Source organism: Sphaerodactylus townsendi, linkage group LG15 (genome assembly GCF_021028975.2).
Source record: "Sphaerodactylus townsendi isolate TG3544 linkage group LG15, MPM_Stown_v2.3, whole genome shotgun sequence".
In the NCBI taxonomy this organism is placed as follows: Eukaryota; Metazoa; Chordata; class Lepidosauria; order Squamata; family Sphaerodactylidae; genus Sphaerodactylus; species Sphaerodactylus townsendi.
This window is the reverse complement of record NC_059439.1, coordinates 6,562,076-6,589,010: the sequence shown is the minus strand read 5'-3', so window position 1 is coordinate 6,589,010 and position 26,935 is coordinate 6,562,076. Positions and strand designations below refer to the sequence as shown.

The following is a 26,935-nucleotide window of genomic DNA, read 5'->3' as shown; positions in this document are numbered from 1 at the left end:
GCAAGAGAGCTCTACCGCGCTCCCCCCCCTCCCCATTCCTGCAGCTAGGCTGGCAAAGCAGAGACTGAAAGCCTTAACAGTTTGCCAGTGAAATCTTTATTAAACTTACATTGCAAAGTTAAGAAAGAAGAAAATGAGATGGTAATGAGAGATTTGTTGCGGGTCTGGGGCTCTCATTGTGACAACAGGTCACCTGCTTTGCCACAGAAACCAAACTCTGTAACCTGGGCGACATGGCTTGGGCTAATCATAAGCTTGTCTGAGCATTCTTATCTCTGTTAGTGCCCGCCAGCCATAAAGACAGATTTTTCCCTTCCTGTGATGAGTTCAGATCGCCTTGTGGTTGGGGTGCAGGCTTAGCCGACAAGCAGCTCCCCCACTTCCCAGCCTCTCAAGGATATATTTTACAGCCAGTCTCTATTTGACCAAATTAGCAGAAATCATTTGTTTAACCGGACTGTATGCATACCAATGCTTTAAACAATCGGTTACATCTTGCATTCCACACACATGCAGCAATACTTGGAGACAGGCCCAATTCCTGCAACTACATGTTGAGATTTTTTTAAAAAAAAATGTAGATAGCCACATTGGTCTGTAACAAAATTTAGCAGTGTTTGAGGTTGTGAGTTCTCCAGAACTGTTAATCAAATTGCATTTTTTAAAAAGGGGAATGATATTTGATGCACAGTATACTGGCAAAGGAGGCTTATGACCACGGTCCAAAAAGATCTTTTTCTCCGAGGTGTTGTGTGGTTTCCGGGCTGTATGGCCGTGTTCTAGTAGCATTTTCTCCTGACGTTTTGCCTTCATCTGTGGCTGGCATCTTCAGAGGAACTGGTGGTAGTAAAGCAAGTGCAGTATATATACCAGTGGAATGTCCAGGGTGGGAGAAAAAACCATTTGCCTGTTGACAAGTGTAAAGGGTGCAGTTATCAAGCTTGATTTGCATGTGTTGGGTGGGATCCACCCATTTAGCATATGAGTAACCATGAAGATAGCATAATCAATACTGAGGGCATCTGTATTGTAGTAATCTGGCCTTTTGATCCCACATGTCAGGAGAAAATGCTACTAGGACACGGCCATAGAGCCCGGAAATCACACGACACCCCAATGATTCCATCCGTGAACGCCTTCGACAATACATCTTTTTCTCCCTTTCCCTTCTTTGTTTTTAGCATCCTGACCAATAAAGAGATCTGGAGAACCTGAACGCTTGCATGCTGCACTGTCTTATTTTGGTGGTATGAAATGGCTTTTGTTTGGGGGTTTGGAGTATTGATGTCATCTTATATTTGTGCCATGTCCCACAGTGGCGCAGTGGTTAAGAGCAGGTGCATTCTAATCTGGAGGAACCAGGTTTGATTCCCCGCTCTGCCGCTTGAGCTGTGGAGGCTTACCTGGGGAACTCAGATTAGCCTATGCACTCCCACACACACCAGTTGGGGGACCTTGGGCTAGTCACAGCTTTTCGGAGCTCTCTCAGCCCCACCCACCTCACAGGGTGTTTGTTGTGAGGGGGGAAGGGCAAGGAGATTGTAAGCCCCTTTGAGTCTCCTACAGGAGAGAAAGGGGGAATTAAATCCAAACTCCTCCTCCTCCTCCTCCTCCTCCTCTTCTTCCTCTTCTTTAAATGAAAAGTTTTTGGAAAACACCAAGAATTCTGGCAAACAATGTGGCAGGGCCAACAGCAAACCCAGGAGCTGACGCAGTTGGACTTCTTCCTTGCGGAAGCCTGGCTCAAATTGCCCCTCACACACCCCTCTGGGCAGCTCTGCCAACATAAGACAATGGGAAAATACAAATTCTTAAGAAAGGATCTAAAAACAAACAAAGCACAACCATACCATTATTTAATTCCATATTGCATCCACACAGCTCTGACCTCCTGTCCTTCTACCCCAAGAAATCCCAGCAATATAAACAAAAAAGGACAATCCAGTGTTGAGTGGGGGGGGGGGGGACTAAGTGTCATCCTAAGAACTATATAACTAAGTGTCATCCTGTGCAGTCAATAATTGGACAGTAGGTTCATACTAACAGGTGTTTGAAGGACTGTATTATTATAGAGAATGTGCTTATTTTGAGAACATAAGGCCCATCCTCAGCACTGTAACACCTGAAATGATACATAAGTGTAATTAACAAATACCAAAGTGCGCAAAAACCCTTCACAAAACAACACAACCATCAACATCCTGATAGCAGCCAAGGAAAATAAACCTCAATTCAGCACTGCAACAAGAGGACATGAATTAGCCAAGTTTTTAGTCTAGCAGCAGACACTAATACCATTAACATATATTTAAATGAATTAGAATTAACTTGAGCGAGAATAAACTTGATTCCACGCCCTTCCCCACCCCCCCAAATAAGGTAGGATAGATATAGCCATTATCAAATTCCAGCAGGATTGCCCAATATATTGAGGGCCTGAGAGATATGGTAGTCTGTGCATCTATGCCAAATTCTGTCAGTCCAGATACTTTGGAAGTTCAGAGCTGAAATCTAAGAGCCCCTTCCCACTGTTTTCCAGACAGCCCCGCCAAGATCAACTATTTGAACCAAAGAAGAAACTGAGACACACCTCATCAGTACATGGCATGACCCCAACAGGCCAAACAGTGGTTCCTCAAGGCTGTTTCAGGTTGTTCGCTGAACTGGCCTCCATTCACCTAAGGATGAGCTTTACTTCTGGACTTAGCACATTTCCCGCTTGCTGGACCCTAGAATGCTGTATCATGTTGTTAGGCCCAAAGATGCACAAGGAGGTGGGTGGGAGCAGTAAGCTCATTTCAGGCAGACAAGATGATGTAAAGCTGGGGGCAGAGTTGCCTAGAGGGTCAGAAGAAGCTTGTGGTGATGCTAAATGGTGGGAGATGGAAGAATTGAGCTGGAAGAAAAAGCAAAGGTTTTCAAGCCAACCTAGGGTTGCCAGGTCCCAGTGGTGAGATTCAGCAGGTTCACACCACTTCGGCAGAACGGGTTGTTAAAATGGTGCTTGTAAACAAACAGCTGTTAAATTATTTGAATCCCACCACCGGAACCGGTTGTTAAATTATTTGAATCCCACCACTGCCGGGTCCCCCTGGTCTCCAGTGGGGGATGAGGAGTTCCCAGCTCTAGGTTGGGAATCTCCTGAAAATTTGGGGATGGAATCTGGGGAGGACGAAGACCTTAGTGAGTACAGTGCAACATATTCCATCCTTCACTGCATTCATTTTCTCCAAGAGAGCAGATATCTGTAGTCCGGAGATGAGCTGCCTGGAGGCTGGATTGCTGTCTTGATATTTCTGCTTCCCCTAGAGATCCCAGGAAAAAGCTAAACCGTGACTCTTTGACCCAACCCATGGACCACCCTAGCTCCTTTCCCCCCAAAAGTTATCCCCCCCCCTCCTTTGCTTCCTGCAGCTGCTGGCCCCAGCTGCATTGCAAGCAGAAGTTGAACAAGTGCATTTAAGGGAGGAGAAAACAGTTCCCTTTGCTCTATTTCTACACCATTTAGAGTTGGGAGACAGAAATACATTTGATGAGGTTTTCTCATCCCTGCAGATCTAGGCTGGGGAGAGCTGCACCCATTGAATTACTACCTGCCTATTCCAGGCACATGAAATCAACAAATAAAAAGCCATGAAGGCGCCTGCAGTGCTTCCGTGCAAACTGCCCCTTATTTTCTTTCATGGCTTTCTTTCTAGTTGAAAGTTTCACCGCAGAAGTTCTTTCCAATAAGAAAGTACCCTCTCCCTAATCCTTCGCTTCCTGAGGCTGCAGGGGTGGAGTAGGGAAGGTTTGCTCAGATGTAAAGAAACACCCGTTCCCGCCCCTAGCTGCACTGCAGGCAGAAGTTCAATAGGTGCATTCTTATTTATTTGTTTTAGGAATGGCCAGGGTTTCCCCTAAAAACGCTCCCTTTACTCTATCTCTACATGGTGCAGAGTGGCGAGGCACAAAAGCCTCCGGGGAAGTCGTCTCGTCACTGCAGCCCCAGACAGGGGAAGCTTGACCTTATTCCAGGCATATTAAATAAAACGAGACATGGGAACTCCGTCCCTTTATTTTCTTTCATGCCTTTTTTAGTCGAAATAAACTACCTTTCCCACAATTCCCTGCCCTGCTCTTCGTACCAGGGCGGAATGATTTTGCAGCGGCAGTACACCTGGAGGAAGATTATTAAACGGATAACTTCCGCCGTGTACCGGAAGCGGTGCTTCTTGCCTCCCGGGAGGCGGGATGGCGGCTCGAACGGCGGTGCTGCTTCTCCTGGGGGCGGCGGCGACTGGCCCGGCCCCTGTGCAAGGGTCGCGGGGAGACCGGGAGCCCGTCTACAGAGAGTGCCTAGGCCATTGCGAGCAGCGCAACTGTTCCGGGGCTGGACTGCGGCACTTCCGCTCCCAGCAGCCACTCTACATGAGCCTCACAGGTACCGGGAAGGGAGGGCCACGCCCACTATATATCCTAATTTGCATATCCACGCCTATAGGGCCTGCAGTGCCCCGCCCATTTCTCTGTCACCACCTCTGTGGCTCCTCCCATGTGCTCTCTTTGACCTGCAGCCCATGGGAGAGCGTCTGTGCTTGTGAGGTGTGCATTTCCCAAATCAGATCTTCTTTTCTTGTAAAGGCTTCTGAGAGACAGCATTGTGTAGTGGTTAAAGTGCCAGACTAGGATCTGAGTTCGAATCCCCACTGTGCAATAAAGCTTGCGGGGTGACCTTGGGCCTGTCTCACGCTCTTACCCTCCACCCTGACAAGTATTTGGATGGGAGACCTCCAAGGAATACCAGAGGCGTGAAGCGGAGGTTGGCAATGGCAAGCCACTGCTGAACGTGTCTTGCCTTGGAGGCCCTCTGGGTCCACCATGTGAACTGTGAATTGTCAGCAAAAAGCAAGAAGGAGTCAGGCAAAAGGGTTCCCAAGGAAGCATGAGGACCAGCGCTGAGCATGACTGCTTCCTTCCTCTTATTTCATGCCATCGTTTGTTGGACTCCTAGACATGCTGGCTCAGTTGAATCTCTGGCCCACCAATTACTACACTGTTTCAGATTTAAGGAAATCAGATCCAAGTATGTGAATCTTACTCCTCCATATTTACCCAATCTCCCCAATTTATTTAGATTACACTACCTGCTAGACAATCCTGATCCTTCTCCAGAGGTGGGATCCAGCAGGTTCTCACCAGTTCCTGAGAGTGGGTTACTAATTATTTGTGTGTGCCGAGAGGGGGTTACTAATTGGGTCTGCTTTTCCGTTAGAAATTCCATTAGGTCCAGAAATCATAAAGTCCTGTTGTTTCCTATGTGGCTGGTTAGTGAAGGTAGAAAACGGGATAATTCTCCCTGTTGGGTTGTTTTAAAAACATGTTTTAGAAATATGGTAAAGTTCCTTGTTTAAGGAAAGTATCCTTCTTTGGATTTCTAGAAACAAAATTAAGTATTTGAAAGTATTAAGTATTTGACAGGCAGTCAATTGGAGGAGAAGTAGTTGTTTCTGTTGGGAGTAGACGATAGGACTTGCTATAATGAGTTTAAATTATGGACCAAAAGATACCAGCTGGAAATTAGGAACTTTTTTTTACAGTAAGAGTTTTTTACAGTAACAGAAATTATTAATGCCCCGCCCTCGGAATGCCCGGCCACGTACCCATCGTGCCCCGCCCCATTGGTGCTACGCCACTGTTTGAATCCCACCACCAAGGGAACCTGTTACTAAAATGTTTGGATCCCACCACTGTCCTTCTCTCTGTATGGCTCATTCCGCACACGCAGAATAATGCACTTTCAAGCTGCTTTCAGTGCTCTTTGAAGCTGTGCGGAATAGCAAAATCCACTTGCAAACAGTTGTGAAAGTGGTTTGAAAATGCATTATTTTGCGTGTGCGGAAGGGGCCCATGATAGTGGCAGACTTTCTTCTGGAAATTACTAAATGCCAGTAGATTTCCTTCCTCTTAACATTTATTTCCTGTACTGTATATGTTTTTAATCAGTTTTTTACTATTGTTGTACTGTTGTCTATGCCAATAAAGGCTTGCCGGGAAAAAAAGTATTTATTTATTTATTTATTAAATTTAGTGTACTGCCCACCCCCAAAGGGCTCTCTGGGCGGTGTACAATAAATCCATCAAACAATACAAATAAACCAATGAGTAACATAATGCAAATCAGAATAAATACATTAAAGTTCAGTAGCAACATAACTCAGACTTAGATTTTAGATGGCATCTGAGATTCCCACCCCCTGGGAGGGGACCAGCAGTTTGCCGCAGTGGCGTACCTAGGCAAACTGGAGCCCTGGGCAAAACCTGAGTTTGATTCCCCCCCCCCCCCCATGGGTGGCCACCCTCTCCCACCGTGACCAAACAATGATTTTTTCCACCAACTCATTTCAAAGACACCATCACAGTATAGTACATGCCCCAGCTCACAAATCTGAGCACAGCAATGGGCTATGCCACACAGCAAAAAATATTTTTTTGAAAACATTTTCAAAATGCTTTCAAAATATTTTATTACTGCTAGGAAAACCTTTTATGGTGTTGTGTCCAGTCCCCCCAATTGGGGGAAACAGCATCACTTTCAATGTTACTTAAACTGGGGACCCCAGATTCTCCCTTTAAGGTGGATTTAAAAGGAGAATCTGGGCTCCCTAGTTTAAACAAGTGATGCTGGAATCCAACCCCAATCAGCATTATTTTCAATGGTGTTTAAACTAGGGAGCCCAGATTCTCCTTTTAAATCCACCTTAAAGAGAAAGGGAGAATCTGGAGATCCCCAGTTTAAACCACATTGAAAGTGATGCTGTTTTGGGGTGGATTCTCCCCCACCCTGAAACAGCATCACTTTCAATGTTTAAACTGGGGACCTCAGATTCTCCCTTTAAATCCATGCCGAAGGGGGTGGATTTAATAATAATAATAATAATAACCTTTAGTAGGCATTGAGAGAATAAAAGAAAGAAAGAAAACAAGCATTGGCAGGAAGGGGGTGGATTTAAAAGGAAAACCTGGGGAAATTTAGGGGGTGCCTGCTGTCAGGGGTGCAATTATTAAGATTTCAGAGTATCTTCATGAGACCCTACTGATGATACCACCCAGATTTGGTGAAGTTTGGTTCAGGGGGTCCAAAGTTATGGACCCTCAAAGGTGTAGCCCCCATCTCCTATTAGCTCCCATTGGAAACAATGGGGGATGGGGCACTCCCTTTGGGAGTCCATAACTTTGGACTCCCTAAACCAGTGGTGGTGAACCTATGGCACTCCAGATGCTCATGGACTACAATTCCCATCAGCCCCTGTCAGCATGGCCAATTGGCCATGCTGAAAGGGGCTGATGGGAATTGTAGTCCATGAGCATCTGGAGTGCCATAGGTTCGCCACCACGGCCCTAAACCAAACCTCACCAAACCTGGATGATATCATCAGGAGAGTCTCCCGAAAAATCCCTGAAATTTTGGTGCGGCTAGCCTAAAAACTCCGCCCTCTGCAGGCCAAAAACGGAAAAACACTGAAAATACAAAAAAATCCTACAAACGAACCTGCAGTTTTTGCGCCCCCCACAAGGGGGGGCGCCCTGGGAAACTCCACCTTGCCCAATGGAAGGAATGCCTCTGGTTTGCCGAGTAGATGGTACAAATAGATGGTACACAGGACATTGGTTAGGGGGTGGTGAACAGTCAACGGCCAGCCTCTCCAAAGGCCCGGTGGAACAGTTTGGTTTTAAAGGCCCTGCAGAAGTCACCAAGGTCCCGCAGGGCCCTAACAGACAATTTATTGGTCTAAATAGACAAAGAACACAGACCCGGTTCACTGCAAAGAGCTTATCTATTTTGGCTTGATAAACACCAGACATTTGCAACATGTACTTGCAATGAAAGCATTTTTAACTACAAACCCTGGGCTTTGACCCTGGCTTTTCTGCCTTACAATCTAAAACAGACGTTGCTATTTCTTTGTCCAAACCAGCAGTACTATTTGTCCCACAATTGCTTAGAATAAAATGTGTATTGCAATTCTGAGCAACTCCCAGTCACTTCAAAATGGTTGCATTGGACTATGTTATTTCTAGGTAACGTTAGAAATCTGGAAGGAGGAAAAAGCAATGTAAACTAGTTTAGGATGGAATCCCTTTTTTAACCTGAGGAGTGGTTTTTTCCTTTTTTTGCAGCAGAATCATTGGAAATTTTGGGGAGAACTAAAACGAAACAAAACGCAGCACATTTCAGAATGAGGAAAATGCTTAGCAAGACCAGGATTGCTCACTCGAGTGTTTGCCATACAAGACGGTCTACTGCATTAGAGAACAATAATTTCTGAGCATATGCAACATATTTCCAAGATTATTTTTGCTTAAATATGATTAATTTTGTCAATTTGCCTTAATGTGCATGATGATGATATATTGTTGAAAAGGTCCATGTTTTTAAGTGTTCTAAGCTGGTAGTCTGTTGATGTACTTCTTCCTAAACAATACACTTTTTTTGATACTGCAAAATTTGCATTTTCTATTTTCAGCCCCCCTCCAAAAAAACCCCTTAGATGACAAAAATGGAGATGTGTGTAGTATAGGATACAGCAGTTTCTCTTTCTAGTATTGGGTATTGTACTTTTTGTAATTTTTAAAATTTCATAAACATGCCAAATTGCACAATTGTGTAGGCTAACTAAATTATAAACTCTGCACTCTATGTTAAAGCAGCAGAATAACTTTAGATTTCATAAGAAAGTATTGCACATAGCTGAGATTTTCCCGACATATTTCTGGGTTTTGTCTAAATACTTCAAAATTTCCAGACATTTTGCATCTTTAGGTATTACAGAAATGAATGACTACCTATTTTTTTTCTCTCCATACATGTTTTAGGATGGACATGCAGAGATGACTGTAAATACGAATGTATGTGGCTTACAGTGGGCCTTTATGTCCAGGAAGGATACAAAGTGCCTCAGTTTCATGGCAAGGTGAGTGCTATCCGTGAGTTCAGTCAGCTCAGGGTTTTTTGTTGATATCTGGGTTTCTGTGAATTAGCACCTCCCCCTGCTACATGGTCTCGTAGTAAAAGAAGCCAGAAGGGAGAAATCCCATTGGAAGCACCAGCTCTCTTTACCAGGCAACCTGTGTTCTATGTCCCTCAACTCAGGCTTGAAAAAATTGGGGATCTATAGAGAAGCAGTGCTAGTGACATAATTGGGGGGGGGGGGGGGGGGGATGGATAAGAACTTGGGATCATAAGAATTAAAGATTATAATGGGGATCCCCAAAGTCAGTGAACACCACTTATGTTGTCAGGTGCAGCAAGATTTTGGTTCTCAAAAAAAGCACCACCTGGATCCTCCTCTTAAATCTTCCTCCACAACCTTGAGGACTAGAAACTTTTCTAAAATGGAAAGTATAGATGCTGCAGTGTTCTTAGGCCTGGTGATAGTCTAAGATTCCTAATGCGGCTTTGAATCTTCGGTCCAGTATCCAAGAGACTATATGTTTCTAAACACTCCACCCGACCTCTAGCCACTATGTAGGCACATCTTGTAGGACCAGAACAAACCGTTGGAATTGCAGAGATTTTCCACACAGTTCATTTGATGCTCCATCTGGAATTTGGAAAGGGTGAAGAGTTCAGAGTGGAAAACTACCGTCAAAACTCTGCTCATGACCTGAGTTCAATCCTGATGGAAATTGGTTTTGGGTATCCAGCTCAAGTTGACTCAACCTTCCAAGATCGGTAAATAAGTACCCAACTCGCTAGGCGTAATGTGTAGGTGACTGGGCAAGACAGTGGCACCCCATAAACAAAGTGTGCCTAGTGACTGTCATGATATAATGTCATCCCGTGGCTCAGTAATGACCCAGTGTTTGCAGTGCTTCCTTTAAAGGACATGATCAAATTAATAGTTTTGTACAAGGGGCAAGGGAATGGATTTGGAAATAGGGCATACAAGGTTGTATTCTGAATCCTTCCATAGGCATTTACTGGATTTTGAGCTTTTGAGGTATGAAGCTTTTGGATCCCCTGCTTCTAGTGTAGAAGCTTTCTTCCTCTACACACTCTATGAATTCCATGGTTGTAGCCCACATTTCCCCAAATTAGCTGGGTCTCTCCTAGCCTAGCAGCTAGGGAAACTTCCTGCCCACCCCTTAGAATCTGAGCCTTACCCTAGTCAAGATGTGGCCCTTGTCACGATGAGAGCCAGCGTGGTGCAGTGGTTAAGAGCAGGTGGGTTCTAATCTGGAGAAATGGGCTTGATTCCCCACTCCTCCACTTGAATGGTGGAGGCTTATCTGGTGAACCAGTTGTGTTTCTGCACTCCTACATTCCTGCTGGGCAACCTTGGGCTAGTCACAGTTCTTCAGAACTCTCTCAGCCCCACCTACCTCACAAGGTGTCTGTTGTGGGGAGAAGAAGGGAAAAGGAGTTTATAAGCCACCTTGAGTACAAGAGAGAAAGTTGGAGTATAAATCCAAACTCTTCTTCTTCTTGTCAGCCTACTGAGCTTACTTTTTGAGGCTGTTTTTTGCTGCTGGATTCCTTGTTGCCTTCTCAGTTCCTTTTAAAGCTTTTGTCATAATGGTTTAGAGCCGTGGTGGCGAACCTTTGGCACTCCAGACGTTATGGACTACAATTCCCATCAGCCCCTGCCAACATGGCCAATTGGCCATGCTGGCAGGGGCTGATGGGAATTGTAGTCCATAACATCTGGAGTGCCAAAGGTTCACCACCACTGGTTTAGAGGCTCTAACAATGATAACAGCATCTTTGTTAAAGAGGAAAGCTGATCAGGAGGTCTATCTTGCATTAATTTCCAATGAAGTTGGGCCTGTTTTCTTGCACCTGTTCTAAGCATCCGAATTGCTAGTCTTTTAAACCGGCTTCCACCACAACCATAAAGACCAGAAACTTTTCTAAAACAGAAATATTATGTCACTGTGACTCATCTCAGATCTTGGAAGCTAAGCAGGGTCAGCCCTGGTTAGTTTTTGGGTGGGAGACCACCAAGGAATAGCAGGGTCGCCATGCTGAGGAAGGCAGCAGCAAACCACCTTGAAAACCCTACTGGGTTGCCGTGTTGGCTGTGACTATACAGTGCTTTTACACACGCATCTTGTCATGTGCTGAAGTCAGAAACCCAGCCATTTGCAGATCTGCCTGTCTTCCTTGAGGTTTCTGTAGGGCTGTTCATCTTCTTTCAGGTATCCTAGTTTTAGTCCTTGAAATAATTCTGGAAAACCTATACAGACGTTTGCATTTTGGGTTGATTATTTTTCCCCCCTCCTTGTTCTGTTTTTCCTCCCTTAGTGGCCCTTCTCTCGTTTCCTGTTCATTCAGGAACCTGCTTCTGCCTTTGCTTCATTCCTTAACGGAGTTGCCAATTTAGTCATGCTGAAGAGATACAAAGCCGCCGTCCCGCCTTCTTCTCCCATGTACCATACCTGCATTGCCTTTGCTTGGGTAGGTGATTTCCTGGTGTTTTTTAACTAGAAATAAAAGGACCACACTGTAAACAATAAGGCCAAGGTCAGGGGTGCAAAATAAAGTAAAATATATTATCACCACAGTTAAAATCCTCCAGATTCCTTAAGTGTTTCACCAAGAGGGTTCTTCAGGGAAATGTCTTGCAGTAATTCTTCCCAAAACATACAAGATAATAGCCAGTATCTCCTGGTGTTTTGTTTTGTTTTTAATTGTTTTATTTGATGGTTTTGGTTTTGTATCTTTTGCTCTTCCAGTCAAGGCAGGCTCAGAGCACCAAACAAAAGCAGCGTCCAATCAAGTAAACAGATGGCGTCCTACTAACAAATCCCCTAAAAGGAAAGGGGGGGGGGGGACGGTAGGATCCACAGATGTTATAAAACGAAGAAGGTGGGAGGGGGGGCCATCAGCGGCCGGTCTCCCCAAAGGCCCGGTGGAACAGCTCAGTCTTGCAGGCCCTGCGGAACTCATTAAGATCCCGCAGGGCCCGCGTAGCTGGAGATAGAATGTAAAAGCTCTGGCCCGGGTGGAGGCCAGCCGCATCATTGAGGGGCCAGGGATCACCAGCAGATTGGCCTCTCCTGACCGCAGAGGTCGGTTTGGGACATATGGGGCAAGACGGTCCCGCAGGTACGGAGGTCCCAGGCCGCGCAAGGCCTTAAAGGTCAATACCAACACCTTGAAAATGATTAGGAATTCAACCGGTAGCCAGCATAGGCGGTGCAACATGGGTAAAATATGGTCTCTAGCGGCACCCCCCGTGAGCAGACGGGCCGCCGCATTCTGGACCAGTTTTAATTTCTGGATCAGACGCAAGGGAAGGCCCGCGTAGAGCGAGTTGCAATAGTCTAGTATATACGGTAATTGAAACCCATTGGTTCTGGTCCGACCTCCTGGGGCAACAGAAACAGAAACAAACAGAAATATTTCTGGCAGGCAAATAACTAAGCGACTTGTTTTTGTATATTTTTGTAGCATTTGTGTGTCAAAGCCTAACCAAAGATTTCTGGTCTCAGCCTGTGAATTCAGGATATTTTCCCCTCCCTCTTGTTTTCAGGTTTCTTTGAATGCCTGGTTCTGGTCTACCATTTTTCACACTCGAGACACAAATCTAACTGAGGTGAGTGGTGTTGGGACATGAAAATGTTGCATGATCTGATAAATACTTGGGGAGGGTTTTTTTAAGGTATTGTGAAAAAAAAATCACTCCAGTTCTGTTGGTAAAAATGAACCCCTTTCCTCCAGTAACTTTAAGAAGAAAATAAGAACAAGTCTTAAAAATATTGACAGCAGAAGGCAATGAGTGCTGCTTCCAAATAGTTAGGTGTCGTTAACCCACCAACAGTTTTCTAGAGCCTGTTGTGTTTGTTTGTACAGTGGGATTCACCGCTAGTCACATAATACATTCCATAACTAGAATCACAGAGTTGGAAGAGATCCCAAGGGCCATCAATGGAGGAACACACAATCAAAGCACTCAAAAGTATTACAAACAGTTTTCATCCCTTATGACTTGGGACTTCCTGTCCTCTCCTCCCCACAAACCAGTGATGCTAAGAAGAACTGCCCTTTTGTTTTTAAGCCAATTACCTAGCATGGAATAAGAGCTGGTTCATTTCTGAAGCTGAATTTCTTTTCCCTCAGAAAATGGATTATTTCTGCGCATCTGCTGTCATTCTTCACTCTGTATATTTGTGCTGCGTCCGGTGAGTCTCCCCTCCCACACCCTCCCATTTCCTTGGCTTGGCATTAGTCAGAGGGGTGGGAAGATGCCAACATTTGTCTAAGCCAGGAGTCCCCAGCCCTGTGGAAATTGTCCACCCTTTTAGAACTTTGAGAACAGTTAGGGCGGGCCTTCACAAAATGGCTGCCTTGAGAACTTGACTTGGCCAACCACAAAATGGCTGCTGTGAGGGCTCAGTCAAATGACAAAATGTTGGGTGGTTCCATAGAGCATTAAGTAGTTCCAAGCCAAACGTCTTCCTGCTATGGAGGCTCAGTCCAATGACAAAATTATATTCAGCAGTTCCCAACCAAGTCATATTTCCAAGGTGGGAGCTCCCTGCAGTCACTTGGGTAATGTCCCTGCTGTGTTCTCTGAAGCACCTCATCCAGTAATGTGGAGGAAAGTCAGTCTTGGCTGTTTGCTTTGGTCAGAAGATGCTTTGGGGAAGAAGCAAATGAGCACCTCATTCCTGTGAGGTCAAGGGACTGGCCTCCACAGAGCTCCCTTTTCCACACCCAGAGGGAAAACAAACAAATCAGATCCTCCCAGCATGCCGCAGCCTGCAGTGTCTTTCTTAAACACTGTCCGTTTCTTGTCACAGGACCCTAGGGTTGAGACGTCCAGCTTTTGCCACCGCCCTTGGGAGTTTCCTGCTCCTCTTCTTGGCCTGTCACATCTCTTACCTGACGCTTGTACGCTTCGATTACAGCTACAACATGGCTGCTAACGTGGCCATCGGTGAGGCCTGCCTGTTGTTTCTTTACATTTAGACAAAGGAGGGGGAGAAAATTCCAACACAGAACAGTCTAGAAAGGTTGAAGAGAAAAAAGAAAGAGAAAAACTATATAGGATTATCGCTGCCAATTAAAATATCTAAAATCACAATACAAAAGCTTTAATCAGATTACAAATACTGAAACTGTGAACCACAATTGAGCTGTCTTTGGTTATGTACACATGTACCTTCCCTGTGTGTATAAAACCTCTTTAGTAAAATTGCATTTCAAAGCATGGGGGTGCCATACAGGCGCAAGCCTCATTCCTATGGCCAGGTGCATTAACAAAAGTTGTAAAATACATACAAATATATATTTTACAAAGGGCACCTGTCACCAGAAACGTCCTTGCCTCAGTAGCCATTACTTCCCAACAGGACATAATAAAGTTCAAGACTTTTTCCTGCTCCCTGCAACACCAGAAAACCTTGAACATGCCGCGCCCCCCCCCCCCCCGGAAAGCCCTTTTGGAGGTGGCAGAGCGGCCCAGATTAGCACCGCCACCCGCCACCTCCAGGTTTGGATGGGTCTGCCCATCAACCTAGAACTGACTATCTGAAACTGATTTCCATTGGGATTGAACTCAGGTTGTGAGCAGAGCTTGAACCGCACTACTGCATTTTACCACTCAATGCCATCAAAAACAATGTCATAAGAATAGCATAATCCATTCAGCAAACAGTCCACAAAATTGCATTACAGAATCAGAGAAGACTCTCAAAACAGTATAGTGCATACACAGAGCAAACAGTGCACCGCCAAAACGAGATTACAAAATTGGGAAACCATGCATTGAGTCCCTCTCAGGGCCAGGCTAAGTTTTACCCGAATCCCACAAAGGAACATATGCCCTAGCATAGCTGTGGGAGTGGCCGTTCTGCCGTCCACTTAAGACGTAGGCTTTTCAGCGGTCCCTGGTTCAGTTGCAAGGGAGAGACCTGGTTCACGTTAGTGGGACTGTGTCTCGGTACTATAGCATCTGCTTTGCATGCAGAAAATCCTGGGTTCAGTCCTGAACCCCTCCAGGTAAAAGAATCAGGTAGCAGGTGATGAAAAAGACATCTGCCCGAAACCCCGAAAGAGTTGCTGTAACAGAGAGAAACCGGTACTTTCACCACCTTGCTGTCCTGCTTGGAATTTGTTTGGAATATGCTGCCACAGGAGGTGGTGATGGCCACTAACCTGGATGGCTTTAAAAGGGGCTCGGACAGACTTATGGAGGAGAAGTCGATCTATGGCTACCAATCTTGATCCTCCTTGATCTGAGGTTGCAAATGCCTTAGTAGACCAGGTGTTCGGGAGCAGCAGTAGCAGCAGAAGGCCATTGCTTTCATATCCTGCATGTGAGCTCCCAAAGGCCACTGCGAGTAGAAGAGCTGGACTAGATGGACTCTGGTCTGATCCAGCAGGCTCTTTCTTGTGTTCTTATGCTTATGTTGGGTGGTGTGGCCTGGCAAATGCACTCAGAGGACTGGAGCCGAGGGAGGATCCACCTGGTTCTACTGCCACACGTGTTGTATGCTTTACTATTGCATCCACATTGATTGCCACTCTGCAGCCACATGCATTGAGGTCTAAGGTCTAAGTCAGTAATGCTGATAGCAAACCTGAAGGTTTCCTTCTCTGTTTTCTTATCTCCCTGCCCCCCACAGGCCTCCTCAACCTCTTCTGGTGGCTGGGCTGGTGCATGAGGAACCAGCAGCGCCTGCCCTACGTCTGGAAGTGTGTGGCGGTGGTCCTCCTCCTCCAAGCCTTGGCGCTGCTGGAGCTGCTGGACTTCCCACCGTTGTTCTGGGTCTTCGACGCCCACGCCATCTGGCACATCAGCACCATCCCGGTCAACATCCTTTTCTACAGGTCAGGCACCGCACTCCCTGCCCCCTCCTGCTTGTCCAGCAGTGGTGTAGGAGGTTAAGAGCTCGTGTATCTAATCTGGAGGAACTGGGTTTGATTCCCAGCTCTGCCGCCTGAGCTGTGGAGGCTTATCTGGGGAATTCAGATTAGCCTGCACACTCCCACACATGCCAGCTGGGTGACCTTGGGCTAGTCACAGCTTGGAGCTCTCTCAGCCCCACCTACCTCACAGGGTGTTTGTTGTGAGGGGGGAAGGGCAAGGAGATTGTAAGCCCCTTTGAGTCTCCTGCAGGAGAGAAAGGGGGGATATAAATCCAAACTCTTCTTCTTCTTCCATCCCCAGCAGCACTCTGAGACCCCTGTGCAAAGGTGGTTGTCCCCTCTGCAGGCCCTGCCTCATGACTGACCCATCACATCGCCACATTGGGCAGGCAGACTGTGTTTACAGGGTGGTTTGCCATTTTCCTTACCCAGCCATCTACCCCCAGGAAGCTGGGTACTCATTTTACCGACCTCAGAAAAGGTAGATCCACAAGGATCTTATAAAGATGAAGGTACTTTCCCTGTGAAAGTACCCGGTCGTTACTGACCCACGGGATGACATCACGCCACAGCATTCATTAGGCAGACTGTGTTTACAGAGGTGGTTTGCCTTCCCCAGTCTTTACCCCCGGGAAGCAGGGGACTCGTTTTACCAACCTCAGAAGGATGGAAGGCTGAGTCAGCCCTCAGGCAGCTACCTGAAACCGCTTCTGTTGGGACTGAACTCAAGCTGTGAGAGAGTTTGGACTGCAGCACCTCAGCCGACCTCTCTGTGCCATGGGGGTCCTTCTCTAAAACTACGGAAGTTCATGAGGATGTGGTGTCCATGCACCCATAACTTTTGTCTGCACTTGTGTGGTACAGCTCCATAAGTTCGGAATGCAGGAGGATGCTGCCCAGAGTTCTGAAAAGCCCAATTCTGCCTGGGAGGTTTGTCTCTCTTGACCCGAAGACAACCAGCCTAACCTTACTTTTCTGCCTTTAACAGCAGCTGGATGTGCAGAAGCAGTCAGGAGGAAGTTTTTCCCTGTATGGCAACTCTAGTGGCACGCCAGTTTCTGCCCATTAAGCTATAGTTGAAGATGAGAGCAAGAAGGCTGGTCGACAAGCTGACAGTCATTCCTGTCTATGAAGAGAGCTAACATGGTGTAGCGATTAAGAGCGGTGGACTCTAAACCCAGAGAACTCAGTTTGATTCCCCACTCCTTCACATAACTGCCCCACAAGGAGTAGGGAACACTCTAATGTGGAGAACCAGGTTTGATTACTTGCTCCTCCAAATGAGCAACACACTCTTATCTGGTGAACCGGATTTGTTTCCCCACTGCCCCTCCACTGCTGGGAAACCTTGGACTAATCACTGTTATCTCAGAACTCTCTGGGAGCAGCAGTGGTGTAGTGGTTACGAAGAAGAGAAGAAGAAGAGTTTGGATTTATATCCCCCCTTTCTCTCCTGTAGGAGACTCAGTGGGGCTGACAAACTCCTTGCCTTTCCCCCCTCACAACAAACACCCTGTGAGGTAGGTGGGGCTGAGAGAGCTCTGAGAAGCTGTGACTAGCCCAAGGTCACCCAGCTGGTATGTGTGGGAGTGTACAGGCTAATCTGAATTCCCCAGATAAGCCACCACAGCAGGTGCACTCCAATCTGGAGAACTGGGATTGATTTCCCGTTCTGCCACTTGAGCTGTGGAGGCTTATCTGGTGAATTAGATTAGTTTATGCAATCCAACACAGCTGGGTGACCTTGGGTGAGTCACAGTTCTTCTGAGGTCTCTCAGCCCCACTCACTTCACAGGGTGTTTGTTGTGGGGGTTGGGGGGAAGGGGAAGGAGAATGTCAGCCCCTTTGTGTCTCCTACAAGAGAGAAAGGGGGGGTATAAATCCAAACTCCTCTTCCTCCTCCTCTTCTGCTTCTTCTTCTTCTCCTCGTTGTCATCGTTATTCTCCTCCTCCTCCTCCTTGCTGAGCAAATCTACATCACAGGTTGCGTGTGTTGGGGTGGGGGGAGAAGGTGACTGCAAGGTGCTTTGAGTCTAACGCTAGAGAAAAGTGTGCTATAATAAGCAACTCTTCTTCCAAAGGCTGGTTTGTAGCTCTTTCCTCTTAAACCGCAGCACATTTTGTAAGCCTTTTGTAAAGGATTCAATGGTGTTGATGTTCAGGACAGCCGCCTGGCCTTGACTGAATTCCATAACCCGGGCGATGGGCCAGCATCTGCGGCGGAGACTCTGGCGGAGACCTTATCTCTGCGAGAGAGATGAGAACTCCGTTCCCATGGGAATCCGGGAAGGGGGATGGGATGGACAGGGGATTATAACCTGTGCTTCTGGCGGGGAGACTTTATTCCTGCCACGTGGGTGTGTACGTGAGCTTTCTAAGGATGTCTGAATAAACGGTCTTTTACACCAAAAAGCCTTTTATTTCTGCTTCTATGGAATTCCTTACATTGTGGCAGGAATCCTAGTTCATCTATCTTCCCAGTGCAGCGGACCTCTGGTGTCTCGGCATGGAGAGGTTGAATATTCCTGAATCTGTGGAAGTTGCGGTAGCCCCCAAAGAGGGCTCCGAGCTTTCCCTTATGGATTTGGAGGAGACGAGGCGGGAGAAACGGGTCTACGCTGGTAACTCTTTCCCACGTCCTACATTATCAACACGAGTCTTCCCTTACTCCATTGGGGACCCGAGGGGCCGAGGGAGGCGATCATGTGGACTTGCATGGAGTGCGTTTGGGGAGCTGTCTATGGATCGGCGCCTGTGGATCCGGATATCTGCCCGTTTCCGTGTGGATTACAAACCTCAGATGCAACCTGTCTCGGAGGCAGACGGGCCTGACCACCTGCTTCATGCGGCAACACAGGGAGTCCATTGAGCGATTCCCTGGACTTACCGTATTTTGGTGATGCTCCCAAGCATCCGCCGTGGCATAGCACTGGGGCCCGATCCCTACAAGACCACCGTTGAAACCGGGACTACTACCCGGGGGGATTGGGAGGGGTATCCGATTACCGGCTTCCGATTGGCGGACCCCCCAGATCGGATCAGCAGCTGCACCATGCACAGAAGCCCCGATGGAGCCGCCCGGTGGACACGAGTGCTTTGCATTCTGATGAAAGAGGAATCCGAAGAAAGCCTGCCTTCCCATCGGATCTATTCCCCCCCCTCCCGTCAAAGAGGGAACTGGGATGAGGAAGTGGGCCGACTACTGCGAGATGCCCAGGAAGCATGGAGCCCGTGAGCATCCCAGCTATGGGAAGAGGCGGGAGCAGCTGCAGCAAGAGCGTGAAAACCTGCAAAAGACCGGGAACAGCAGCGCAAAGAAATCCAACTTTTCCGGGTGGACCCGTGCCAAAGGCAGCTGCAGCGGCAATATATGCAGAATCTATGCAGTCCATGATAAGGTCCCACTGGAACACTCCAAACTGGACTTAGGCGTCCAGCGAAGCGTTAAGGCCATCGCGTGCATAAAGTGGAACTAACTGCAGCTATTCCAGCAGAGGCGAACTGGCCAAACGGGAACGAGGGAAAGCAGCTTTGCATGCGCACCAGGATGCCTTGACTACGTTCCAGGGAAGAGACTTAGCCGCCTTGGAAAGGAGCTGAAGAAGCAGCAGGACAAGATGCCCCAGAAGTTGGAGTCTACGCTGTCACTGGTACAGCAATAGCATGTGGAAGGCGGCGCTGCTGGGACCTGCTACTTTCGGCGTATCTGCCACCTTCCAAAGACCTGCTCCCACTGCAGAACACCAGCGGCGCCGGCGTTGGTGCCCCACCTCCCACGATTCCGGCCCTCCCTGCGCGCCGCTGCCTCAGCCTGCGCAACCGCCGCCTCCGAAGCCGGAAAAGCCAAGGGCCGATGGAGAGGATATTACAGACCTCCAATACCTGCCACCCGTTTCGATGGGACCAGCTTCCAAACTCCCCTACTTCATCCTACAACTCGATGCCCACATGGAGGACTATAGCCCGATTTGTACCCGGTCTGAACGCCTTGAAAAAAATCACGGGACATCCGGTTCCGTCTTGGATGGGCTTCTGGCAGCACGACTGGTTTGTGACTCTTTTTTTGAAGTCTGCAAAGGGAGGGATACCATGCGCCGCGGTGCCTGCGTTCCTCCAAGCCTTAAGGGCTTGCGCTTCCAAGATCCGGGTGCTGAAAATGAAGCCATCCGGCACCATCAAATCTATTCCAGCAAGGCAACCCGCTCCTTTGCGGAATTTGCCCGTGAATTTACGATGCGGCGGCTGCTGCGGCTCCCTCCTATGAGTGGCCTGAAAACGCATGAAATGTGAATACTTCGGATGCCGTCGGCCCGGCAAACTGCGTGAAAGCGGTGTTCCTTATTCGGATCCCAGCACTATTGCTGATTGGATCGAGCTTAGGATCTCAAGTGGCAAATCTCGTTTGGATTACGCTTGCGTGCCGGGGGCCGCATACGCCCAAAACCCGCCACTTCGACCACCGCTTTCACGACTATCGCAAGCCAAGCCCAACAGCAGCCTCTACCCGAAACCACCTCCGGCCGTGCGCCCGTCTAGGATTGTGTCTTTACTGCAGAGGACCGGGTCATCCTGGCGTACCAACTGCCGAAAAACAGAAACCAACCGCTCTGGCCGCTGGCACCCCATCTGCCAAGCCACCGCGCAAATCCGGGCCGCCCCAGCGGGCCTCATCTAAGGCAGTTACGAAGGCTGACCCAGAAGAGGGGGAAGCAGCTGTTTGCCTCTCTTCAGCCCCCCCATGGATATGGAGTTCGACTCCAGATCACGGTGAAGTGAAGACGGCGAAAGCTCCATTCACGATTCAAGCGATTCTGGCCAACCCCGCTAAAGCACGCACTTTCGATATTATAGCCTCAGCCCTTATGTAGATTCTGGAATTGCTCCCATTTGTTTAATCACGGCCCCAGGTGGGCTAGGAGGAACTTGGACTAGACAGAGTCCCCCCTGGCTAAGCCCACATACCGTTCACCCAAATGGGCTGGCAGCCACTCTCGGGGCGAGAAGGACCCGGCCCAGTTCAAAGCGCATGGCGGTCCTCCTCCGCTGCGCTGACCATTGGGAGAAATTAGTTTTTTTTATTTCTGAAGCCCGGTGGCCAAACCTCCATAGTCCCTGGGCATGCCATGAAGATTTGTTGTTGCATGAACCAAAATTCATTTTGGAAAGAGCCAGGGATCTTAGAATTCCACTGACCCTCCCTGTAGGAGAACACATGAATTGGAAAACTCACCCTCCCTAATGACATACCCCCCACTGGCCGTCAGCGGTGCAGCGGCTCAATTGCTCCCGAATCTACGGCATCCCACCGGCTTACCAAGATTTAGCCAGGGTATTTCAGAGGGATCAGAATGCGATCAATTGCCACCCCATAGAGACACTGACTGCAAAATCATTATTATTAGCCACAGCCAGGGGCTCCAACTGCCCAAAGGGTAGAATCTACCGCGATGAGGTCCCAATGAGGAGAAGGAACTTCGTTAGTCTTCTTAGACAAGAACCTTGCTTGCGTGGGTTCATACGACGAGCTACCAAACACACACACATGCTGCTCCTGTATTATTTGTTTAAAAAAAAAGGACGGGTCTTTAAGGCTCTGCTACGGATTACCGAGGACTCAATGCGGTTTCCCTGTCCAATAAATACCCGTTGCCATTAATCAAGGACCTTTTAGATGCATTGGGCAAGGGGCAGCGATTTTTACTAAGTTGGACTTCTAAGAGAAGCTTACTACAGAAGGGGTCAGGATTGCGATGGAAGGCTATGAACATTTTGACTGCATTCAATACAAAATTTGGACCAAGTATGAATGCTTCAATAATGCACATTCGCGGGTTAAGTGGGGCCCCGGAGCTTTTATGGCCCACTTATCAACGAAAGAGTTCTACATGATTTATTATACCAAGGGAGTAGTGGGTATACTTAAGATGATGGTTTAATTCATTCACAAACCATGGCGGAGAATGAAGCCCTGGTTCGGGAAGTATTAAAAAGCTTGCTCGACAACTCCCTCTTTGCCAAACTTTCTAAATGTTGTTTCCACCCAAAACCCTCTTACTCGACTCATTTTGGGTTACTGGATCTCTTCCGAGGGGCTAAAAATGGATCCTGCTAAGATTGAAGCAGTCCTCCAATGGCCTCGCCCCTACCAATCGGGAAGGAACTCCAATCTTTCCTAGGGTTTGCTAATTTCTATGCACGTGGACTTTATACCACCCCAATTAAACTGAACTGACTCTCCCACTCCACAGACCTCTTTACAGCGACTAAGGGTAAAGACCCACAGGCTGCCAAGCCCGGGGCCCCCCCCTTCCTCCTGGCTCTAAAGAATGTCAGACCAGCCTTTCAACATTTAAAATCAGCTTTTACTACCGAGACCTATCCCTAAAAACACCCTGACCCAGATCTTCCTTTTTTTGTGGTTCACGTGGATGCCTCGGACAAAGCGCTTGGTGCAGCCCTGTTGCAGAGAAATAAAGATGATAGGCTGGTTCCGTGTGCTTATTTATCAAAGAAATTCTCCGGTGCTGAGCTCAACTGGACTGTAGGGGATAAAGAGACTGCGGCCATCAAAGTAGCATCTTTCCACTTGGCGCCACTGGCTGGGAGGGGCTAAACACCCCTTTCAAGTTTGAATTGGGATCACCGCAGAACTTTGGCCGCCCTTTTCCACCCCCCCTCAAGATGTCCGCAAAACAACTCCACCGTTGCGGCCGATTTCTTTTTCTCGTTCTCTCTTTCACTGTCCATTTTTTCCCCGGAAAAAACCAATAAACTGGCTGATCGCCAAGGCTTTCAGCGCCTGCCGAGGAGGGGTGGAGCTGCCTTACGGGATATCCCAAGCGCGACTGTTCTTCTCCCCTCCCAATTGGGGCTGGCTGTCCACTCGATCTCAGGCGTCCACTCCTCCGCCTCTCCACCCATTTCCCAGCCTGGTCTCTCGCTTTCCCTCACGAGAACTTCGAGGAGGCCCGGAGGCCTGCGCGAGCCACCTGGCCGGAGGAAGGTGACTCCCAATTGCGCCTGGAGAATGGTGTTTGGCTGACAGGGGGGATTGTTGAGTGCGATGCCTCCCCCCCCTCCGTAAGCAGGTTCGGAGGCCTGTCATGATGCCCGCTTCGGGCTGGACATTTTGGCTTCCTTAAGACTCTGCATTTTGGCCCACATGCGTCAATTTTGAGTGGCAGCGATGCTTTACGCTAAAGACATTGAGACATATATCAAAAGGTTACGCTTTCTGTTATTTGTCTGCGGAAGCCAAATCCGTTCCGGAAAACTCCCATGGTCTGTTGAAGCCTCTCCCGGTGGCCTCCCGCCCCTGGGAAGTCATCTCCATGGATTTTATTACGGATTTGCCAGAAAGTCAAGGCAACAATCGGTCTTGTATAGGTGGTGGTGGACTTATTTTCTAAACAAGCCCATTTTATCTCCATGTGCTTCCATCCCCTCCGGCTCCTAAAGTTAAGCCCGTCTGTTCATTCCAGCATATTTATCGCTCGTTTACACTCTCGCCCCACGTTAAGGTGGTCTCCGACCAAGCGCCCCAATTCATTTCAAAGTTCTGGAAAGCTTTCCTGGGCTTTGTTGGGGTCAGCCGCCCGGCAATTGCCAGCCTCTACCACGTTCAAAGTGGCCAGCGGTGAAGTCGGAAGGAGAACGGAACAGAACCCTGGAGCGAGTATTTACGTTGTTACACCAACTATCACCAAGACAATTGGTGCGAGAAGTTAATTCCGTTTGCAGAATACGCCTATAATAATGCGGTTCATAGCAGTACGAAAAAAAACCCCTTCGAAATTGTGTCTGGTCGATCCTTCCCTCCGTTGCCGCAACTACCTGCGGAAGCGTTGAATCCTCCAGAGTTCCAACAGTGGATTTCATCTCTGGCCGAGGGGTGGAAAACGGTCCAGACCGCCTTACAGCAGGCTAAAGACTCCCAAAAACTTCAAGCGGACAAGCACCGCTCGGATTTCCCTTTACGTGTGGGCGCCTGGGTGTATTTGTCTACCAAAAATCTCAGAGACGTACATAAATTTTCAAAACTGGGCAAAAGATTCGTGGGACCTTTTAAGATTACTAAAGTGATTAATGATGTCACGGCCCGATTGGACTTGCCTAATTCTCTAAGTAATATCCATCCTGTCTTTCGTTCCAGTTTGCTCAAGGAGGCTCCCGTTTCCGATGCCTGGCACGACCAGCCTGGAGAGACCCCCGCCGACTATAATTGATGGCCACAAGCATTACGAAAATTGACGCCATCCTGGACTCTCGTTTTAATCGCAAACGCTTGCAATATTTAGTCTCTTGGGTGGGATATTCCTCTGGGTATAATCAATGGGTCTATTCCGAAAATATTGACGCCCCTGCCCTCATTTCTGCTTTCCACCGCACTTTTCCACACAAACCTGGGGGGGAGAAGTTTTTCTTAAGGGAGGCAGAGTGTAAAGGATTCAATGGTGTTGATGTTCAGGACAGCCGCCTGGCCTTGACTGAATTCCATAACCCGGGCGATGGGCCAGCATCTGCGGCGGAGACTCTGGCGGAGACCTTATCTCTGCGAGAGAGATGAGAACTCCGTTCCCATGGGAATCCGGGAAGGGGGATGGGATGGACAGAGTTATAACCTGTGCTTCTGGCGGGAGACTTTATTCCTGCCACGTCGTGTACGTGAGCTTTCTAGGATGTCTGAATAAACGGTCTTTTACACCAAAAAGCCTTTTATTTCTGCTTCTATGGAATTCCTTACACCTTTATTAACCAAAGAAATGTGCAGCCTGTTGGCAGGAACATTGACATGGAAGCTGGGTAGTCCGTGCAGCTGGTGGAATGGAGCCTGCGAATTTGCTGAGCAAATTGGGAGTCTTCCTCCAGTCTGGGGAGACTTCTGCCTCCTGCTGAAGGAAGACTCCTGGGACCCAGGCCACTGTTTCTGGCAGTCCCATTTCCGCAGTTCATTGATCTACTTTAATTGAGCATGCATGAAGTCCTGGGACATGGCGAGTGATGAGTGGGCAGGGTGGAATCAGAGCATAGCAAGAAGTAGATTCCTCACCAAATCTTTGGAGTCTGAAGAGAAGGGAAGAGTTTTGGTTACGTTCCACTTTTCTCACCCGTTGGAAGTCTCAAAGCGACTTGCAAACTCCTTTCCTTCCCCTCCCCACAACAGACCCGCTGTGAGGCAGGCAGAACTGAGAGTTCAAAGAGAACTGTGATTGGCCCAAGGTCACCCAGCAGGCTTCATGCGTAGGAGCGGGGAACAAGCCCAGTTCACCAGATAAGACTCCTTTGTTCTTGCGGAGGAGTGGGAAATCGAACCCTGTTCTCCAGATTAGAATCTACCGCTCTTAACCACTTCACCGTGCCGGCTGTCATGTGGATGTGGGTTCCGCAGGCTGAGTGGTTAATTTTGTTCAAGGGCTTGTAACAAACCCAGCTAACCCCCCCTCCCCCCAAGACAGCCAAACTTATCCCTCCTTCTTCTTCTCTTCACAGTTTCCTCGTGGACGATAGCCTGTATCTCTTGAAGGCCAACTCACACGTTCTTAAAATAGACTAAAGCCTGTGGTGGAACGCAGATTGCGGAAGAGCGTGGGCCTCTTTGGAGGACACCCACCGACCACTTCTCGCGCCCGAGGACCCAGGCCTGCATTGTTTTGAGGAGCGGCAGTCGGCCCTTCTTTTCCTGTCCTTATGCCCTTGAAGTGTCTGTTATCTGGATTTGGTTGCCATGACGTGATTCACTGTTTGCCTGTCTCCTGGATGTATCAGGATACACATTTCCCCTCCCTAGCAACGGGGCTTGGGGGCTCTTCATTCTGCCTTTTAAATTTTTGTGTGTGCTTTTTAGAGAGAACCAGGAACACTCTCGGTCTCGGCTCGCTCTCCACGATCCCTTTTCCTTTCAGTGTGGCTCAGTTTTGCAAGTGGCCACTCAGCGTAGGCTCAGCTAAAGAGGCTTTGGACGTATTGCAGAAGGGGGTGGGGGGCGGGCTGGAACATCCAGGCACCTCGTTTGTGCTGTGTCGAGAGCTTCAGCAGAAGAAGAGCATCCAGTTGCTTTCTTGAGAGATGATCCTTTGCCTTCTCATCAGGAACTGCTGTGAATCCTGTGGGGAGTGTGGGGATTCATTTGATAAAAGGAAGATTCCGGGTCCAACTCCGGATGATGTCTGCTCCCTCTCACATGATCCACTGGAGCCCAATTCGGTCTTCTGTCTGAGCAAACTGACTGTGATTCCTCCCAGATGGCATGGATACTTTGCTAGTACTCAGCCACACTCTGTTCATTATAATGCTGGACCTGCGACCTGGCATTAATAATCAGGCTCCAGGGCTTAAGCCAGTGAGTCAGATTAAACCCAGCTGGGTGGAGAAGAAGAAGAAGAAGAAGAAAGAAGAAGAAGAAGAAGAAGAGTTTAGATTTATATCCCCCCTTTCTCTCCTGTAGGAGACTCAGAGGGGCTGACAATCTCCTTGCCCTTTCCCCCTCACAACAAACACCCTGTGAGGTGGGTGGGGCTGAGAGAGCTCAGAAGAACTGTGACTAGCCCAAGGTCACCCAGCTGGTGTGAATTCCCCAGATAAGCCTCCACAGCTCAAGCGGCAGAGTGGGGAATCAAACCCGGTTCCTCCAGATTAGAGGACACCTCCTCTTAACCAGTACGCCGCTGCTGCACTACGCTTGCCAGGATTGAGCTCATTTAACAAAGGGGGAAGGATGTTCATCACAGTGATCGTTCCTACCAAGCTGTGGAAAATCTTGTTTTGGGAGGTTACTCAGGCCCAAACAAAAGGCCTACTCAGAGAAGAGCGCACGGAATAGCTGTCTTTTTGTTTGACCTTCCTGGTCTCAATTTCAAAGTAGCAGCAGAGATGTCGTCGTCGGGGCTGGGACCTTTTTGTGGTAGGGGGGTGACCTTCCCACTTCTAACCAAAGTTTTGTCTTGCCCAGTTATTTATGTGTCTGCAGCTGCCCCTGAGAACATTGTAAGTGATGCTGGGGGGTGGGGGGTGGGGAGAGAGCCAGCCCCTGTCCTTGGTCTCCAGTCCCTGATGCAAGGAACGTTGCTATCTCAGGTT

The 26,935-nt window shown here is 48.2% G+C and overlaps 1 protein-coding gene and 1 long non-coding RNA gene across 3 annotated transcripts; one reads left to right on the top strand and one right to left on the bottom strand.

Moving 5' to 3' along the window:
* Positions 1–855: 855 nt before the first annotated feature.
* On the bottom strand, positions 856–4,418 carry LOC125443946. Its single transcript, XR_007246209.1, has 3 exons — positions 4,128–4,418; positions 2,591–2,896; positions 856–907 (listed from the first exon to the last, which is right to left on the bottom strand). It is a non-coding gene; the product is annotated as an uncharacterized LOC125443946 (long non-coding RNA).
* On the top strand, positions 4,194–26,354 carry PGAP3 (post-GPI attachment to proteins phospholipase 3). Of its 2 annotated transcripts, XM_048516353.1 has the most exons (8): positions 4,194–4,423; positions 8,857–8,954; positions 11,288–11,440; positions 12,519–12,581; positions 13,106–13,167; positions 13,789–13,925; positions 15,616–15,820; positions 25,349–26,354. In XM_048516353.1, exons 1-8 carry the CDS (start codon positions 4,234–4,236, stop codon positions 25,410–25,412), a joined length of 972 nt encoding a protein of 323 aa, XP_048372310.1. In that variant the 5' UTR covers positions 4,194–4,233; the 3' UTR covers positions 25,413–26,354. The 2 variants fall into 2 exon arrangements, with proteins under 2 accessions (XP_048372310.1, XP_048372311.1); XM_048516354.1 differs by lacking the exon at positions 13,789–13,925.
* The last annotated feature ends 581 nt before the right edge of the window (positions 26,355–26,935 follow it).